Source organism: Paramisgurnus dabryanus, chromosome 1, assembly GCF_030506205.2.
Source record: "Paramisgurnus dabryanus chromosome 1, PD_genome_1.1, whole genome shotgun sequence".
Classification (NCBI taxonomy): domain Eukaryota; kingdom Metazoa; phylum Chordata; class Actinopteri; order Cypriniformes; family Cobitidae; genus Paramisgurnus; species Paramisgurnus dabryanus.
Window position 1 is genome coordinate 23,133,671 of NC_133337.1, and position 19,098 is coordinate 23,152,768.

At 40.0% G+C, this 19,098-nt stretch overlaps 1 protein-coding gene across 5 annotated transcripts; it reads right to left on the minus strand.

Annotated features, from left to right (window-relative positions):
* Positions 1 to 433: 433 nt before the first annotated feature.
* Positions 434 to 17,438, minus strand: LOC135779369 (ubiquitin carboxyl-terminal hydrolase 15-like). 5 transcript variants are annotated; one of them, XM_065290091.1, is made up of 22 exons: positions 17,325 to 17,438; positions 16,732 to 16,859; positions 16,182 to 16,312; positions 12,536 to 12,662; positions 12,105 to 12,250; positions 10,852 to 10,913; positions 10,593 to 10,682; positions 8,909 to 9,053; positions 7,814 to 7,987; positions 7,232 to 7,390; positions 6,900 to 7,124; positions 6,511 to 6,594; positions 6,341 to 6,435; positions 5,931 to 6,119; positions 5,279 to 5,391; positions 4,793 to 5,068; positions 2,940 to 3,010; positions 2,735 to 2,850; positions 2,376 to 2,525; positions 2,074 to 2,177; positions 1,829 to 1,917; positions 434 to 1,740 (listed from the first exon to the last, which is right to left on the minus strand). In XM_065290091.1, exons 1-22 carry the CDS (start codon positions 17,411 to 17,413, stop codon positions 1,522 to 1,524), a joined length of 2,982 nt encoding a protein of 993 aa, XP_065146163.1. In that variant the 5' UTR covers positions 17,414 to 17,438; the 3' UTR covers positions 434 to 1,521. The 5 variants fall into 5 exon arrangements, 3 of the variants coding, with proteins under 3 accessions (XP_065146163.1, XP_065146164.1, XP_065146165.1); XM_065290092.1 differs by lacking the exon at positions 10,593 to 10,682; XR_010544779.2 differs by lacking the exon at positions 434 to 1,740 and having other exon boundaries at positions 1,882 to 1,917; positions 2,344 to 2,525.
* Between the last annotated feature and the right edge of the window lie 1,660 nt (positions 17,439 to 19,098).

The following is a 19,098-nucleotide window of genomic DNA, read 5'->3' on the forward strand; positions in this document are numbered from 1 at the left end:
TTGTTAACAGCAGCACTATCAGATTAAAAATGTAATTGTATAATTGGGAAAATAATACCATCAGTAATCATCATCATACTTTAGTCTCTATCTGTACAGGATCTGTATTTACTGTAATAAAGTGCCACAATGCAAAGGACTGAAAGAAAGACCTATAGAAATAAATCAGCTTGGGCCTTTGGGAAGAAATATTTATAACATAAAAGCCCTGACAGGTTTCAAATTAAGTACAGATTAAAATGTTGTTGTCATGGTTTAAAATAATCCCAGTTTGAGATCCGATGCGCATTTCTGCCCCTTTTAAGATTGTCAGGATATAACGGCTGTTACTTTAAACAAGTGAACATTTGATTTTTCATTAGTTATTTTGAAATGATTTAAAACAATCATCATGATTTACATTGTTAAGAGTCAATGAACGTGTGAATCCAAAAACGCTTGAAGCTTTCCCAACTTTATTGAAGTCTGTATATAAATACACATGCACATTTCAAATGTAAACCACAGTGAACTCAGAAGTGCAGCTAAAGGAGATCCCTGTATCGTGCAAGGACGCCACTTTCATTTACAAAACCCCACAGGTGTGATTCAGTATCCTTAATAATCCTGGAGTCCAGAAGACTTCTCAAAGCTCGTCACCAAAGCCACATTCAATTCATATTCGGTCTTCTCAGGTTTGTTTTTAATGCTTTCATATAAATAAATTAATTTATCAAATGTGCACTCACAGAGTGAACTCTTATGTACAGTATTAATAAAGCTAAAGCCGTCACTTACAGCCCAACACATCGCGTTTGCCATCCATCGGCACAGGTAAGAACCAACCCGGTATACAATCTGAAAACATTCATCACGACCACAGGCAAGAGAGACAAACTGCTCTCTACCTACAATTAAAGGTCAAATGAAGACATTTGGCAGGATATATGAGAGGGTTTGGCTGATCTGAGATCAGAGCGAGTGTATAGAGACAGTATGTGGGGAATGGTGCAAAGAAAAGGCAACGGTCTGAGATTACAGTTAAGGCTGAGGTGAATAAAAACATCTCATTAAATTGCCGTCCATGACCATAAAGTGTGAGGATAAAAGCTTTTATACCTGCACTCAACTCACTCAGTGTTAAACTAAAGGACTCGATTTACCTTCGACCTGACGTGCCAGATACACCAGCAGTGCCGGGTGCTCTTAACTCTCAAACACGTGAAGCGACACGAGGCACAAACTGCAGAAGAAATGAAGTGATTGTGCCGAGCAGAAGAGAGCGGTCAGCAGTGCTTGACATTTCAACGTCTCCAAACCCTTCAGTTCAGTGTTACAAAATAAAACAACACGTACACGTAAAACTCTTCTCATCACTCGTATATGCGGCTCCTGTCACATGGAAGGAAAATCAAGCCGTAACTTTCCTCTTCCTCATCGTCTCTTGATAGTGTCCGATCACCCCGCCGTTATTAAGACGTTCACCCAGACGCAGGCCGGTCAGTGTAGATATGGCTTTGGATGCAAGTTTGACATTTACACTTAATTTGTGTTCATGGTTACATCTCGGTTGGGGCCGATATCTTCCTCCTGCTCGTTGTCATTTAGATCTTCCTCCTCCTCTTCTTCATCGCTTCGAGCTATGGTCTCGTGCGGCGCTGGGCTTTCGTTCTCATCAGGTTCCTCACGATCCAGCGCGAAGTAGCCCGTACCTTTGACGGTGTCCTGCCGTTGGTAAAAGAGCACGTATGCCGCTTTAGACTGCGCAGACACATGAAGAAGAGAGCCGTCAGTTATTCAACATCAAAACTTAAAGTGAAACTTCAATTTTACTTCAAGTGTATCTCACCACTATCTGGTCCTCATTGGCTGGAGATACGCTGCTGTCATCAAAGTTGTACCATTGGTTATCGTCCTTGTTCTTCGCATAGGCGGTGTCTGACAATTAAACACAAGATACTTTCATTAAACAGATCATTTTGTGTAAATATGTCCATTCAAGTGCAGCCAAAATAAAGTGAGCTTGTCCTGATCTGATCGAGTCTGTAGGTACTGCACATACTTGAGCAAATATTTAATAGTATGCATACTCACAGTGGCCGCCTCCCATTCCTCCGTAGTGATTGGACACAGCGATGAGGTCATAGCGACAGGGCCCAGCGTTGGGGTTGATGAGGAACTCGGACATATCGAGGTCACTGAAAGAACACATCAACTCTCATCACGCACTCGTAAACAATTAATGCGCGATTACTTTTAAAAAACTCTTTATATTTACCCTTACATTTATTTTAACGGGATCATACGTCTATCAATTCAGAACGGACCGCGTCCTAGTAAAACTGAGCACAGTGGCTATCTTACATCCAAATCCATGCTAGTCCAGCGAGACGTACCGCAGTGGGAAATCCACGAGCGAGTCCAGCTTGTCCCTCATATAGCGGCTGTAGGAGAAGCGCTTCAAATGGACCACCAGAACCGGCGGTAAACACCACAGGTCAAGTTTCTTAGTAGCTTGCTGGTGTTGCTTGCAGGTGGGGCAGTACCTGCAGAATCAAACACACCTGGATTTAATGAGATTAAACCCTGTGACCCATCGACAATTTACAAGCACTTGATTTAATCTATCTGTAACTAACTGGATTGGGAGCGATGCATGAATGCATGTTCTCTAAATCAATGCCTAAATATTTCTCAGGTGAATTTCAGGTTTCTTCTCGAACTCAACTCAAAGATGTAAATCATGAAGTCTCACCATGGATCTTCTGCTCCAAGTTTCTCTTTGGTAGTGAAGAGTTCGATGCAGTCCTTCATCTTAAAAAAGCTTTTCTTCTGAGGTTTATAGTCCATACTCTCATGCTTATCAAAGTCCTTCAAAAGAAGAAACATCATATCAAAGTTAATCTGCAATGTACGGTCCACAATATTAACCAATTCAGACAGAAATGTGACAGTCGGACCTCCACCGCAGTTTCATTGAAGTATTTTTTCTTCATTTCTGGCTCCCATTCCAATGAGACATAGCATCTATCTGCAGAAATATTTCAGATCATCAAGTCCAAATAAACCAGAGAAAAACAAATCACATCACAACATTTCATTGAGTTTGGAGAGCTGTTAGCAGGGTTAGGGTTAGTGTTAGGGTGAAAAACACAAACAATTGTTTGTACATTATGTGGATTGTCATTTGCAATTTGTCGTCATTTCGTTCTGGGGCGGCAGACTAAACTTCACAAGAAGAGCTGCAATTTCAAGAATTTCCACTTAGGAGCTGAGCTATATTTGATATATTTTGCAGATGTGGTGCAGCTGAATCACTACAGATATACGACACTGATAAACATTAACTCTTTCCCCGCCATTGACGAGATATCTCGTCAATTAAGAGAAAACGCTTCCCCGCCAATGACGAGATTTTCCGTCTTTCCGCAATACCGCTATTATCCACCAGGTGGCGCCCTTCCGCAACTTTTTAAAACCGGAAGTATTGCCCTATGGCAAGCTGCTGCATGTCCGTGTCTGTTTTAAAGATCGCTCTGAATGGGATCTCTATGAAAAATCCGTCATAAAAATGGAATTATCTCTGCTTTTTGCTCAAAATATGGTGTTTTTGCAAAAACCTACCCATATTCAAAAGCTGATTGCAAAAGAACCACTAAAGGTAGGATGAAACGTTTTTTTTTGTTTGAAAGCAGAGGGTCTGTTCTTTCATTTGGTATATTGTATGTTTATATATTTAAAGAAGAACATTTTCTGGAAGGCATTAAACTTTGGTGAAAATCATGAAAAACGCTGGCGCTGGCTGGCAACTTTTTTTAAAAATGCTGGCGGTGAAAGAGTTAAAGGGGACATATTGTGAAAATCTGACTTTTTCCATGTTTAAGTGCTATAATTGTGTCCCCAGTGCTTTTATCAACCTAGAAAATGTGAAAAAGATCAACCCAGTAACTTAGTTTTGGTAAACCATTCTCTGCAAGCATGTGGAAAAATAGGTCATTGTAATTTGGCTCTTATTGTGATGTCAGAATAAGGTAATACCACCCCCTTTATCTGCACTATCCAACCACAGCACTGCCATTTAGTTCAGAGAGAAGAGAGGGAAAAGAAGGACTTGACAGCACAATTGAGTTTCAATTACAACAAACCACCATCATTGTGATCAGTGTTTGCATTTCAGCCGCTCATTTGCATTTTAAATGACACACCCAAAACGGCACCCTTTTGCTCGGACCTAGATTAAGACTTAGTTTACATCTTAAAAAAAATCTCATAATATGTCCCCTTTAAGATAAGTCAGCCGATATCAGTCAAGACTAGGCATGGGCCGGTATAAGATTCTGGCGGTATGATAACCTTTAGCAAAAATACCACGGTTTCACGGTGTTGCGGTATTGCCATTGCAACGCTAAAATGTGTTATTTTCAAATGCCAGGTACAATAAAGCCTTTAAATTATAATATGCTTTCAACACATATATAATATTTTCGTAATGTATATTAAATGTAAACATCAAATCAATCACATGACTTCATGATTTAATGAATTTTGTATAAGCACAGCTCATACCTTGGAGACGGTATAACAGAACATTTTAGTGGTTTTGAAACCTTGACTTTTTTAAACCTCGGTATACCTTGAAACCGGTAACCGGCCCATGCCTAGTCAAGACAGCTTAATCAGGGACTAGACATCTCCCTATAATTATAAGATCAAGCAAAAGATCTTTTACATCTTAACCGATGACGTCTATGCCAGTGTACATCGGCTATCACCAAAGACTGCAGAAAACTACACAGAGCAGAAAGGTTTTTACCGCTGAGCCGCACGTGATCCTCGTCGAATCGTATCTGCCGTGACTCTCCTTTGATGAAGTTTAAGTCGGTTTTGCCCATGTTGTTAAACTGGAATGTGAAAAGTCGCTTTCTGTTGCTCGTGAATTGCTGGCCTTTGGAGGAGTGCTCAGGGACAACGCCGTTCTCCAGATCGTTGTCGCAGCCGACCGAGTCCTCCGATTGGCTGTTTTCATTCTCTGAGGGAAGTTCCTGGTCCTGACTGGACTCGTCGTCCGGCTCATCCGTCTCCATTTCACCTGAGAGATGAGCCAATGTTCAGTTCAGTGGCTCCCTACTTACTATCATGAACGTGTAAGCGTGTAAATTGTGTAACTATATTGTGACTCTTTATATGTGTATATTATAAAGTAGAATCAATTATATTATATTATGAGCGCTGCTGCATGTGAAGCATTTAAATGTGTAGCATGAAGTTGGTCAAAGATGCAATCAAACAGCGGGCTTACTGGCCGACCCTTCCTCGATCACACCGTTGGTTAGGTTGCCGTTAATCGAGTGATGTTTGGTGGAGTCCGTCTCCTCAGACTCCTCCTCTTCGACAGCTGAGCGAATGAAACGACTGTAAATGACATCAGACAAAACCACTGCAGGTTAACTCGCAATCAGGCGCTCACCGTGAGAAACACACGTTACACATTTGACATGGACAGAAGTTATGTGAAGTGAAGACAACAAAAGCCCAGTTTATACTTCTGTGTCGAGTTAAGTCTAGGTGTAGACGCGTTCCCTGTGCTGTAGCCTGACACGCACCTCCCCAAAAATCTAACAACATGTCAATTATTTGGCTAGAGGTGCTGCTTCAGCCTTTGCTCTGATACTGTAGATTACATCAATTACAAACCCACTGACGCTGCCTACTAGCGGTCTACATGTCAACGCAAACAATGATGCAGAAGCATGAACGAAACCTGAAGCGTAACCTAACGGCTTAGAGGATACGCCGTATAAAGTTGACCTTTGAAATAAGAATGAGCCAAAAACTGAAAAATTCTGGAGACCAATTTTAGTCATCCTTAGACTGACACTAAACAAAGAAAAGTGACATCGAAAAACAAGACGGATATCACGCTACTGAGATGAAACTGAAGTGAAGTTTACCACAGCCACCGCAGGAGTAGATTGTAGAAGTTATCTTCATCGAGTACTCGAGGTACAGCGAGCAGGAAGGGTTGGCCGAACAGCGGCGTGCTGGTGTGGTTGAAACCAGACTGCTTGTATTTTTCTTTCAGATGAACAGGAATCACCACATGATCCGTATCCTCCTGTCTGTTCACAGCAACCTCGAACCTACACCATGAAAACAGCAGAAAACACACACACACACACACACACACACACACACACACACACACACACACACACACACACACCAACACACACACACACACAGACACAGACACACACACCAACACACACACACACACACACACACACACACACAAGCGCTGTGTCATGATCCATTACCCTGATTGGAGTTTTTATAACTGTTGCTCTACGCAGACACTCACACATAAATGTCATCTCGATCAATAATGCTGCTCAGGTTCTCATTGGCTGCAAAGATTCGATGAAATCTGTGGTTGTAAATGTCCGTCACAATCATCTAGACAGGAAGAAAGAAATGATGAAATACGTTAAATGCACAATCCCACATGAGAGACTTCAGACGAACCGTTACCTTCTCGGCAGGAACGCCGGACACAGCAGATAGAGATGCACACAGATCGGATATTGAGCCCACTTTAGGCATCGTAACCTTGTACTGAAACAAACAAGAGATGAAACACTGTTAGCCAAAAACACTTAATCCTGTAACAGACATTATTATACACGTCATCTCATTCATTTCTATCACTTACGATCTAAAATAATCAGAAAAATCTCAAACTTAGGCTACAGTTGAATTCAGGTCATACAAAACATACAAACAAAATATTATAAACACAATACATTTACTGATATAAATATAACCCTACATTACCCATCACTAGTGTTTGACTAGTTTTCTGATATTAACCACCGTCTCAAAGGACAGACTCTCATAACAGCGTCTTTCTGCAAGCGTACCTGTGTGCGTTTGACCAGAGGGTCCAGCCACACCAGGAAGACATTCAGCGTCCGCTCCTTCTTCATCGGCAGAGGAAGAGTTAGATAACAGAAGGGGTCAAAGGTCACAGAGATCTTTGAGCACAAGGGGCAGACCAGCGTGGACTTGAAAAGGCCATGAAAAATATCTACGATGATGGAATCGTTTCGCTTGATGTGGTTCTGCCAGGCTTCTTCTGCGACCACCTACAGGAGAACCATTTCAAACTGGGTTCCTGTGACGTTCTTCACTGCAGACCCATCATAATGATGATGGCAGAAAGTCTAATCATTTCATTTATCGGTAGGGTTACCTTGTCGGGCCTGCCGTCGGCGTCTTTCAGCTGAATGTACGGCTTCTTCCTGATGCGGTTCAGATCTTCGTGAAGTCCGTCCAGCAGGAAGGCCAGCAGCTCCTGAGAGTCCTGCTGCTGGTAACCCGAAAACTGAGGAGCAAACCGACCCACCTGAGTCTTCAGGAACACAGAGAGATCTTTAGATCGTGATGATGATTTTATGATCACAGATAAAATCCTAAATATCATTTTGCTGTGATTGAATGTCTAAAATACAAACATCTTGTGTAACAGATCCGATTAACTTAAGATTATTGTGTTACGTGTTTATTTATTAAAGATGTTGTTGATTGATATAAACTGTAATGACTTCTGGTTAGAAGGATACAGGAGGTTCTCATGGCTGTTTACCAGTAGGAGCGAGTGGTTTAACTGGATTATCAAAGCTAGTTTCCGAAATACAGGCTTTTATATGAAGCACATCAAATATCGGAACAATGCTGATGTTAAGTTGTGTTTATATCACGTAAAATGTTTGAGATGATGCTCCGTCCTAGCTTGACCTTTTCAGAAAACCGAGACTCTTTACACCCGCTTTACCTTGAAGGGTCTGGGTGTGACGTAACTGTATTTCCCTGACCAGAGCTGCTTGGTGAGCTCAGCGTAGGCCTTGGCGATCTCGCCCTTCATTCCTAAAGGATTGTCCTCGTTCAGCTCGTCCTGGTAGCGATCTTTCAGGAAGAAGTCCGTCAGTGGAGGAATATTACTTAGACACTGCAACACAACCGACACACGCTCAATACAAACACAGATAAAAGTCTCTCAAGAACACGGACAGATCACATTTAACCCCAAAACAACAGAAACTTCATAGAAATTAAAAATATATTTAACATTCAGAAAAGACCCTTCAGATATTTTGCACGGATGTCATGACCATAAAACATTTCTCCACCACGTTCACATTACAGCATAATGTCAAAATAATATGAAGAGTAAAGGATTTGTTCTTCGCCTCTACGTCGTGCATTAAAACCCTTTAACGCATGGCTAGATGGATTATCCCTTACATATTACAATGATGAGAGTCTACAACAAGAAGAAGTGAATAGTGGTGTTTAGCAGATTCTGATAACAATAGGGCTGAGTATTGGCAAGGGCCTCACGATACGATATGTATCATGGTACAATGTGTGACGGTATACAATACAATACATTGCATGTTGCGATACATTGCAATACTTTTTCTTTTTTTATCAAAAATTTAAAAAAATAGAGTTAGGGTAACTTTTTTTTAAGCCAAAGTGCTTCCACACGTCAGTTTTGAATTTTCTGCCATTTTCTCTATCCCGCTTACTTCTGAGACATTGGCCGAATGGCCGTATATGACAACTGGACAGCGACAACTACAGCAGGTTGTTTGACGCACACAGAGGGATTTCATGGGGTCTTTAAAATATGGATAGTAGAGATTGAAATATCGATACACTATCATGGAAAAATGTATCTGATAGTTAGCTGTATCGATATTTTTGCACAGCCCTACCTAACAAAGCAGTATATCTGAGGCCATGAATCGATTAAGCAGATTTTCAGCGGCTTTTGCATCCAAACTTTTCAAATATAAACACATATTAATAAAAATCAGCCCGTGCCTCTGATCCGTGATAAAACGGCATTGAGAGACGGCATCACCTGTATGGCAGAGTTCATGAAACAGGTGTTGCCCAGGTTGGAGAGTCCACAGAGTCCGGCTTTCTCGCTTCGGTTGCCCTGATCGCAGTAATCGTAGCTGCTGTACGACGAGTAGGACGACAAACTGTAGCTGGAGTTCTTCATGCTGTGGAGATACGTGAGGACAGATTAAATACAGGAGCACTGACAGAAGAGCATCATGGGACATGCGGTGGTAGCGGCAAATGCGGATGAACTGGTTAATGCAATAACCAAAACATGCAGGAAAAGCAAAAGAAACCCACAGCGTCTCTGCCCTGCTGTTTACTGCAACATCAGATGTGAAAAACACTCACTCGTCCTCACAGAGTTTAGCGGCACACTTAAACATTTCACTTCTGTAGATCACATCACACTAAACTCACACCCATATTATATCCTTCAATGTTTGGGGTTAATATACAAACATTGCTTCTGTGAAGAAGTAAGAAAGCTATGACTTCTGTTCACAGTTTCTCTACTAGAGGACGTCGTCTTCTTTTAGCATCTCTGGTTTGATGATATTAACAAACTGCTAAGCTAAACAACACCACAAAATGATACAGCGCACACAAATATCATGTGAAATATTTCTCTCAAATCGTCCACCATCTTTAGTTTCCCAATGGGCTTGTTGCAATGCATTCTGGGATTGAGTTCTTCACAAAGATACTGCCTTAGGGGTGCTTCACATTTTACATCTTTTGCGTGCACAATAATGTTATTTTGAGTGTAGACATGTGGCAAGAGCATGTGGTGTGACGAGCTCTTTTTCCAGGTGTGTCAGCAGCACCCATAGGTCAAACGCGTCATCATCTAGTGACCAAACACTAACTCATTTCTGTCAAGTTACACAATGCACATTTAAGGCCAAAGTATACCCGAGCACAGTCGAGGGGCAAAGGCAGCTCACTAGGTTAAGAAACAGAGCTGAAATGTCAAAACTTTAAACACAACACAATGCAAGCATCACAAAGTGAATCTCATTATTTTGTCATCAATGAAAATTCACGGTTTAATATTAAAGTTAAGATCACTCCGAGGTTTTCGCTCATCATGTAAAAATCACAGTTGCAGTAAGGCGTTTATAATAGACTGTACAGGTCTTCAACGTTGTTCCTGGAGACAACCTGACCTGCAGATTTTATTTCCAGCCCTACTCCAACACACATGACTCGCATTTTTAGGAAGCCCTGAACAACCTGATTAGCAGGTTAGGGTTTGATTGGGGTTGGAACTGAAATCTGCCGGAAAGAGACATTAATTCAGCCGTTACTAGAGTTACAGCAGCATATGGTTGATAAGTCATTTAATCAGATTAATCAGACTGTCACACATCAAAACTTCCTGATGAAACAGGACCGAATGAATAACGACAAACAAAAGGTTAACAGTGTTCATTAAAAACAACACCACCCTTTACTGTCACACGAGTTATGACACGCACACAAAACACAGCAGCGTAACTTCACACGATCATTACATCATCATCATTATCATCATCCTCCACACACATATCAGTACCCTTCCAGTAAACGTGCTGAAGTATTTAACAGCCTTGATCTTAGAGAAGCTGAAAGTGTACGAACATCTGTAACGGGATTAGACCTTGCAACCGCCTATCGTAGCCCCTCCCACCCATAAGCCACACCCACCCGGTGCTTACTTGCGGCCGCTGAAGCTGCTGTTATGACTGTTTGTGAGAGATGAAGGGCAGATCTTTGGTAAAGCAGAGAGATTGGAAGCGCCAGATGACCTTCAAAAGAAAAGAAGAGCAGGGGTTACAGAAAACGCCACCATTCACAACCATGACGCAAGCAAAGAGGAGAAACGTTGAGTTAAAGGAGAAAGCAACAAAAGTGTCAAAGAAAGCGCTTTCCATTCGGCCATATAACGATCCTTCAGACTACAGACGAACGGCTTACTTAAGCGTGGAGGAACCTCGAGGCCAAGAGCCGTCTTCATTCTTCTGCTCGATAACAAGGACCTGAATGAAGACCAACAAACAAATCCATGATATGAGAAAGAGACGATCAAACATCAAAGCTTTAGATTCGGTTTCTGTCATCAGTGTTGTTACTGAAGCACCACATTTATTTCTTGTGTTTTATTTATGTGATGATCCAAATATATCAACCTTATTTTCGAATGCAGAAGTGATGTGACGTATTTCCATTTTAATAACCGGCTGATAATAAGCAATGTAATGGGAGCACGCACAAAACGTGATTAAAAATCATTATGGTCAATATTTATTACAACCGCAATGTAATACCCCTATTAGAGGATGAAATGTGGTCTGATATACATCACATAAAGAAATCTATCATATTATTTCATATTATTGCTTGAAGTTAACGGGTCTTCAATGTGCAGCTATAAAAGCACACAGGCATACCAGTATCTGTACAGTGGGAATTCATGTTTAATGTTTTCATGTCTATGTTTAAATGTCCCAAATGTCCCCATGAAGTGAGTTTTTATAGACAGGATACATTTTTAATTGACTGTTTTAATTTTTATGTTTCTGCGATGATCACGTAAACGTGACGCTTCCTCCTACCCCCTTGTTCAGACAGCCAGCGACGTTATCGCTGTGTGTCGCTTGTCTCTTTCAATGAGGCGTTTCTAAATCTGCTTGTCATAAACAAATGAGTACCATCCACGCCAGTAACTGACGAGAGAAGGGTGACGTGAACTCCACTGCTTTGTTCTCATTGGTAGTCGCTCCCGAAAGTCGCTCGACATTTGCATAAAGTTAAACTTTTCTTAACTTTCTCGCGTCGCTGGACACGCCCATACGGTCGCCAACGGTCACTGTCGTTCGTGTCGCCGGAAGTCGCCAGGTTTCCATTGAAATGAATGAGATCGCGTCGCTCTGCTACTGCTTGTCGTTGGCTGTCTGAACGAGGGGTACAGCACTATGTTTATCATTCAACACGTTAGGATTTATTTGAAGATGAATACAAACAGTTATAAAGATATTAACTAATTACATTTATTCAATATTGTATTCGTTTTTATGCAAAATATTATTTTATTTGAACTAACCCTTCCTGAAAAATGTATTTGTTAGTAATTGTAACAAAGGTCTAAAATCAAACAGCTCATCTAATACGACATCTGCTCATGCGTCAGACATCAGACGTACATGATGAATGGGTTTAGGTAGTTTTACCTGTCCCTGGTAAAGCCCAGCGTCCTGAATTGTGCTGTCGGGTTTATTTAAGGGTTCAAAGGTGTTGCTCATGTATTTGTTCCATAATCTGATTTCCTTCTCGTCAGGAATACTGAATAATTTCCGCATCTCTCGTTCGATGGAGTCTGTCAGGATAAACACATCGATTAAAGTCTTTCAGCTCACAAAAAACTAAACATTTGCTTATGTAACAGCACTCAAATATACTAAAATACTCAACTGTATGAAAAACCGAACCTGAAAAAAAGTAATAAGCAAACTAGAGTTTTTACCACTGGACTGAAATGTTTCCCATGATCTTAATATCCTTAATGGTCCGAAAGTTTACGTTTATTTATAAAGAAAGTAAATCAGCCAATAAGAGCTCAGAATAGATTTGATGATGACTACAGCGAGAGGTCTGATCTCACCGATGGTGTCCGCTTTGCTGAATCTTCTGGTGATGACTTTGTCCATGTTGCTGTCTTCACATAGTTTCAGTTCGGTGAGGTAGACTTCAACCTTACAGTGTTTGACAAACATCCCCTGCTCCACCACCTGATAAACACAACATAACCCCATCATCATCATCATCATCATCAGACAATAAAAACACATTACATCATAAACACAACACACATCACAACCTGAATCATTTAGCAGGCAGATAAAGCACGTCGTGAAATAACTAGGGCCGGGACTCGATTAAAAAAATTAATCTAATTAATTAGAGGCTTTGTAATTAATTAATCTAAATTAATCGCATTTTAATCTCATATAAATATTTGACCTGAGAACATTAAGAAGTAATTTTTACATGGATTTTTATGAATAATGACTGAATACATAAGCTTAACAAAATATTGTTTATTTTTGTTCAACCATGTCGTTGTACCCGGAGTCGGGCTAATGTCCACCCTAGCTGCTGTATGTTTTGCATTGAGATTATACTTGAGGCTCGATGTGCTGCGGTGATATGTGAATTCCTTGTTCCATATCTTACACACAACCATGCTCTTATCGACGCTTACCAGTGATGCGCGGGTCAATGTATAAACAACCCGCCCGCAACTCGGACCGCAACGAAAAATATATATATATTATACCCGACCCGCTTCCTGGCCCGCATTTCTTAAAGTAGTTTGTTTAATATTGCAGGGTTCGGGACTTCTCAGGTTTTGACTGTCTGTGTTCTGGTACCTATGTGCGCGGATGCCCCACCTCGCGTATAAAAACAACAAAACATAATATACTATATATAAAATATATAAAAATGTGCATAATATATTTTTTAAGTTGCACATCGTTTATAGGTTTCTTAAGTGGGATTCGGATGTGAAAAGCGCTGCATAATGTACGCGCCTTTAGTGTTACCATTGAAACTTAACTAAATTAAAAAAAATAAGAGGTGATATATAGCTTTAGCCTACATAAATGCTTATTGCTTTAATGTTGCGAGTTCCTCTTCAGCTTTTCTTGCTGTTATGTTTATAATAGTTCATTGTTCAGAGTTCATATTGATGATCTTATAGTCAATTTAAAAATGTTCTTACAAACTGACTCTATTCGTTTAACTTTTTTCCTTTACCTGCCGTCGCTGTTCTCTGTGCGTGTCCTCCGTCAAAGTAGCCTATTAAAATTAATATGAAGTTGATTTTTAAAAGTCTTAAGCACACCGCAAATCAAACGTGCTGCTACAGTATGCTCTAAATGCGCGTGTAAATTTAACTTCTGGGCACTGCCAGGCTGATTTTTTGAAAAGTAAGTGATATAGGCTACTCACTGCATGTTTTGGCATTCGGTAGCATATGCATCAATGAGATGCACGGTGTTGCTTTTAATGTTCTTTTTAATTTATATTCACAAAACCTAACAACAAAACATTGTTTATAATTACGAGACAAATTATTTGAAACGAAATTCGTTTTAAAGTAGCAAACAAAACTTAAATTAAACTCGTAATAAACTAATTAAATTGAAACAAAACAACATTACAACAATATTTAAACCCAACAATACTCAAACATTAACATATAACAGACATTAGGATACATGTTAAAATAATCTGTAGTTTGTTGGTAGATGTTTATTGGGCAAAACCTCCGTTGCAAACCTCCATTTACCAGAATAAATCATTTTTACTTTGAAATTGATGCGTTGTCACGTTAAAATCAGCTGTTCGTTTAGGTTCCGTCTACTTTTATTTACACTGCATCACAACCCCGGAGTTCTCGAACTAAAACAGGGTCTGCAGCATTTACGAATGACTCTATTAATAAGTGCGATTAAAATGCGTTAAAATGTTTAACGCGTTATTTTTTGTGTAATTAATTAATCTTAATTAACGCGTTAAAGTCCCGGCCCTAGAAATAACAAATCAAATCTAAAAACACTTATTTACCCAATACATAAATATTTCAAGTTATGATCATCAGAAATCATTTATAACTAGCAAACAGAGATAAACACGCATGACTAAATCTAAATCATAGCTGCGAGTGTCAACGTCACGCTGGCTGCTGATGTGTTGATACGAGCAAATCAGCGAGAGTCTTATTTTAGCACCAGGGCTGAACAGCTGAAGAGTTGCAGGCTATTTATTTCACACACGGCCCTTCCACCAGTAAGACCACACCGCTAAACACCAGAGGAAAACCCTGCCGAGTATCTCCATCAGGAAACTAAGACCATTCCAACCGTAGCCGAAATGAGACCGGCACACCTCGCGTCCTCAAAAGCCCAAACTTCTGATATTCACGGCCCACAAGTTTTTTTTATCTGCCTTTCAGAGTGCCGTCGTCCCAGCAGGACGGTTTGACCCTTAGCCGGCATTTCTCCTCTTTATAAAAGGACAACAAAAACTGAAAAGTGTTTTCTATCAAACCTCAGGTCGTGTCAAGAGCCGAGCAACAGCTGATCCGCATTTGAGCCACAACAAACCCTTTCCCAAAGCCCAGAAATGAAAGAAAGGCCGAACCTCTCGCATGCTGTTGCTTGTCGATGGCTCCATGCAGCCGTGCAGTCACGCGGTGACCGAGTGGAAACAGAAATAGCGCAGCTACTCGATACCACACCAACAAACATGGCAAGAAGGGGCGTCTCAACCGGCAGAAAGAGAAGCAACAGCCGCCATCACGACATGACAGAAACTCACCACTGCCTATCTTTTCAATTAATCCCACATTTGCTGCATGTCACAAAATTTTGATTAACTACAATAAAGAATCAAATTAAAGTACAATCAGAAATACAAGAGATCATAACAAACGCTTTGGACGGTGATAAGGGGAAAGTCGTGAAATCGGTTAGGAACAAGCACTGCTCGTATTTCACCAAACAACAAATAAAATCTACAATGATTACACTGTCATTTTTACTGTAACAGCGTTACAAAGAGAAAATAACATTAAAATGTAAACATTTGCTTCGTTTCTAAACGGGGATTAAATTGTCAAAAAGTTGCATTTCCTTCTTGGTTCGGTTTGCTTTTGCTTGGCTAAGTTTGTTAATAAAAGTCATGTGAGAGTAAAGTGTCGTCTGATTGGTACGAGTGCACTCGTGTATGTTTCAGGATTCAGCTCATAGTTATCATCCGTCAGAATAAACAGACAGCAGCTGTCAGAGCTATCATATCTGTCTTCAGAGTTTTTATTGTGCCACTGAATGATTAAATCTCATCTCTTTAAGACGTTCACTGAACACATTGTAAAGTCTTTCTTTATTCTTGCTGGACAGCTGTGCTAAAATAAGTTTGTCTGACTGTATTTGCAAAACACATTGCTGCTTTTCACATCACGAATGTCATTGTCATCTTATTTAGCATGGTTAGTTTGTCCAGCGGGTCAGATTGCTTTTTCACCACAAGTTAACCGCTCCAGAGTTCATTTTCAAGAGGACCGAGACCACCTCGTTCAGGCGATCTAAGACCGATTTTCATTGGTGTGGATCCGAGCACAACTGTTGTATTCATGCATGCCAAACAAACTGAACCAAAAGATGAAATGCACCTGGTTCTGAAAGGAGGACTCTTTTGATTTTAAAATATCAATGGCCATCTGTCAGATTTTCTTCACGTACCTTTCGAGCGATAGGTTCCTGTCCATCTTTTAGGCCGTACCAGCTGACTAACTTATTCCAGCCCTCGGTGGGCACCAGGATGTAATCCAGCTCATCGATGAGATGTTCCTTAATGCCCAACACATCTTCATCTATAAACAGACAACACCTGCATCAAACCTCACCTTCACTTTAATATTAAACTGTGTTGCACAAAGAGAGACTATAAATTGACTGAACCTCAAAACATTTTAAACAGGAATTAAACCAATTTAAATCTGAATAACCAGCCAATATTAGACAATGTTAAAATTCTCAAAGTAATTCTCAAGATGATCAACAGCATTATTAGTTAATCAATCATGTTTCAGACATTTAAAGAACCACGCAGATCAAACACTGAATCATACTAAAATATCAGTAACACACTTGAATAGCTCAAAGTTTTGAGATCAAAGTGAAGGGAAAGCAGCACAGATGCAAACTTTCATCAAAATCTCTGACATATTCATTTACACACACACACACAAATATTAATTCATTATATGGTGTGAATGAATGTACGACAGACCTTTAAGGAGGCCGGAGTTATCCACCGGACCGGGATAGACGTTCTGATCGCCCATCTGATATTTGTCCCAGCTGTCAAAGCCCACATATTTCTTCCACTGCTTAAACCAATGACTGTCAACCAAATACCTGCGTGGAGATAAAACACAAATCAAGTATTCATGAATGACACAAAACTTTAAATCATAAACCCTTGCAAAAATGTATCACAATAACCAGCAAGATACACCGGTCTACTCTAAATACATTTACTATAGTAAAAACCCTAACTTAAATCCAGTTCAGGACAGACGATAAACATCATCAATCACAGTAGTATACTTCACACACAGCGACTACTCACTCATATGAAGTGCTGTCATTCTAACAGATTATAATCATATTGGATACAGATTTCATTTCCTTCTGTCAAATATTTATTTTAGACAGACAGTTGCTGTTTGTGTGTGCACGCGCGTGACACTCGGTCACTGTCATGACTCTGATCATCATGTCTGATCAGCTGTATTGATCCTCGTGTTATTGTTGATCGATTAAACTTTAATGTCGCGTTTGCTCGCGTGTCTCTCGTGTATTTTCATGAGAGTCTCTCACCAGGTGTCGGCTCTGCGCAGCGGCGTCTTCAGGAGCGTCGCGATCTCTCCTCTTTGCGTCTCCACATCCGCCGCTCCGCCTTCCGCCATTTTCACTCGAGCACTGCATGCTGGGTGGCGTTACGTCACCACGCACGCCGCAGACCCTCGTCGTACGACGTCAGCCCCGCCCGCTAGGATTTTTTGCATCGCCCCGCTAATTGTGATGTTGTTAAAATGAGCCTGCGTTTCAATGTCCCATCTGTTTTAATCAAATGTCTGCACTTTTTCATAATTAATACTTTTTGTTGTAACAGTTGATGTGTCGTCACAGAGGAACGCCCCCTGTCGGGCAGACATAGCGCGCGTGTGAGAGGTTTCTTTAGTTTAGCCTAAATATTAATATCAGTGTGATGAAGCTACTTTAAAACTGTACTTGGATAAAATACAACCTATTTATCAGTAAAAGTAGTTAAACTACAGCCAAGCTACCCTTCTGAAAATTAGTTAGATACTCTACAAATTAAAAAGTAAAATGACATTTTATTACAAATTACTGAATATAAAAATAACTGAATATAATTATTAATAAAGAATATTTTATGGAAATTATTTGAGGTTTAAAACAATGTAATGTAATACAATTTTGATTTCAGTGTTGTTTTAGTTTGTGAAATACACAATACTCAAATATTTTGACAAACTGACAGTCTTTAAAATTGACAATGAATGAGTATAAAAAAAGAAAAAATAGAGAGCAAAACATTGTTTAAATGACTTTTATTTCAGCTCTTTATCAGTGGCGCGTGCAGCTGTACCACGAGAGGGCGCTATAATCAATACTGCTTTATTTCTTACATTGAATTGATTGTTGATGTATCTTTGTACCCTCATAACATATTAAAAAAGCAAGAGAGAATAAAACTAAATAAAGTTTCATGTTGGTAAAAGCTGATAGGTTAGTTTAGTCTTTGTAATTGGCGGATTAAACACACCTCACGCTGTCAGGATGATGTGAATGTTTGATCATGGAGTTAAACTCTGAAGGACACTGAACCAGGATCAGAGGCCCCTGCATCAAGTTACTGGAAAAGCAGAAGATTTCTCTCAACCATTACGAAAATTTATCATGGTTTTAATACAGTTAAAAAACATGTAGTTAAAAAAATGGCAGTAAAACTATGGTTACCACAAAATAACCATGTTTTCCCTTACGAAAAATAACCATGGTTTTACTACAGTTAACACCACATAACCTGGTGTAGTAAAAATGGTAACCACAAAATAACCAGGGTTTTGACAACCATGGTTTTCAAAAACCATAGTTAAACCGTGGTTAGTGTAGTAAAACCATAGTTTTGCTGATAGTTATCAATACACCAAAAACCATGGTTGCTACACTTTTACCAGGTTAATTTTGTTAATGAGATGTTAGATGTTTCCTCTTCATCTTTTTGTCAGTTTTTTGTCTTGTCTTGTGACGACGCTCTCTATTGGAAGGCAGTAGATGTGCATTGGTATGTTCTTATAATAACTCGTCACCCAGGGCCTAACAACAAACACAAGATTTGAGATTAGATGTCATTTCACATTTTGTAAAGCTGATAATGCACTCTTGGTAGTACACACTTGGTAGTGCGCTGGTTAAGCCTGAGTGATGTCAGATTTCCCCAACGTATGCGATTTTCTTCTCGTCTCACTTGGTGGAGCTCTCGTTCTCTGGTCTCCTCTCTGTGAATGCTCTCCTTCAGGTCCTGCTCTATACGGGCCAGCTGAACATTACATTAATAAGTTTG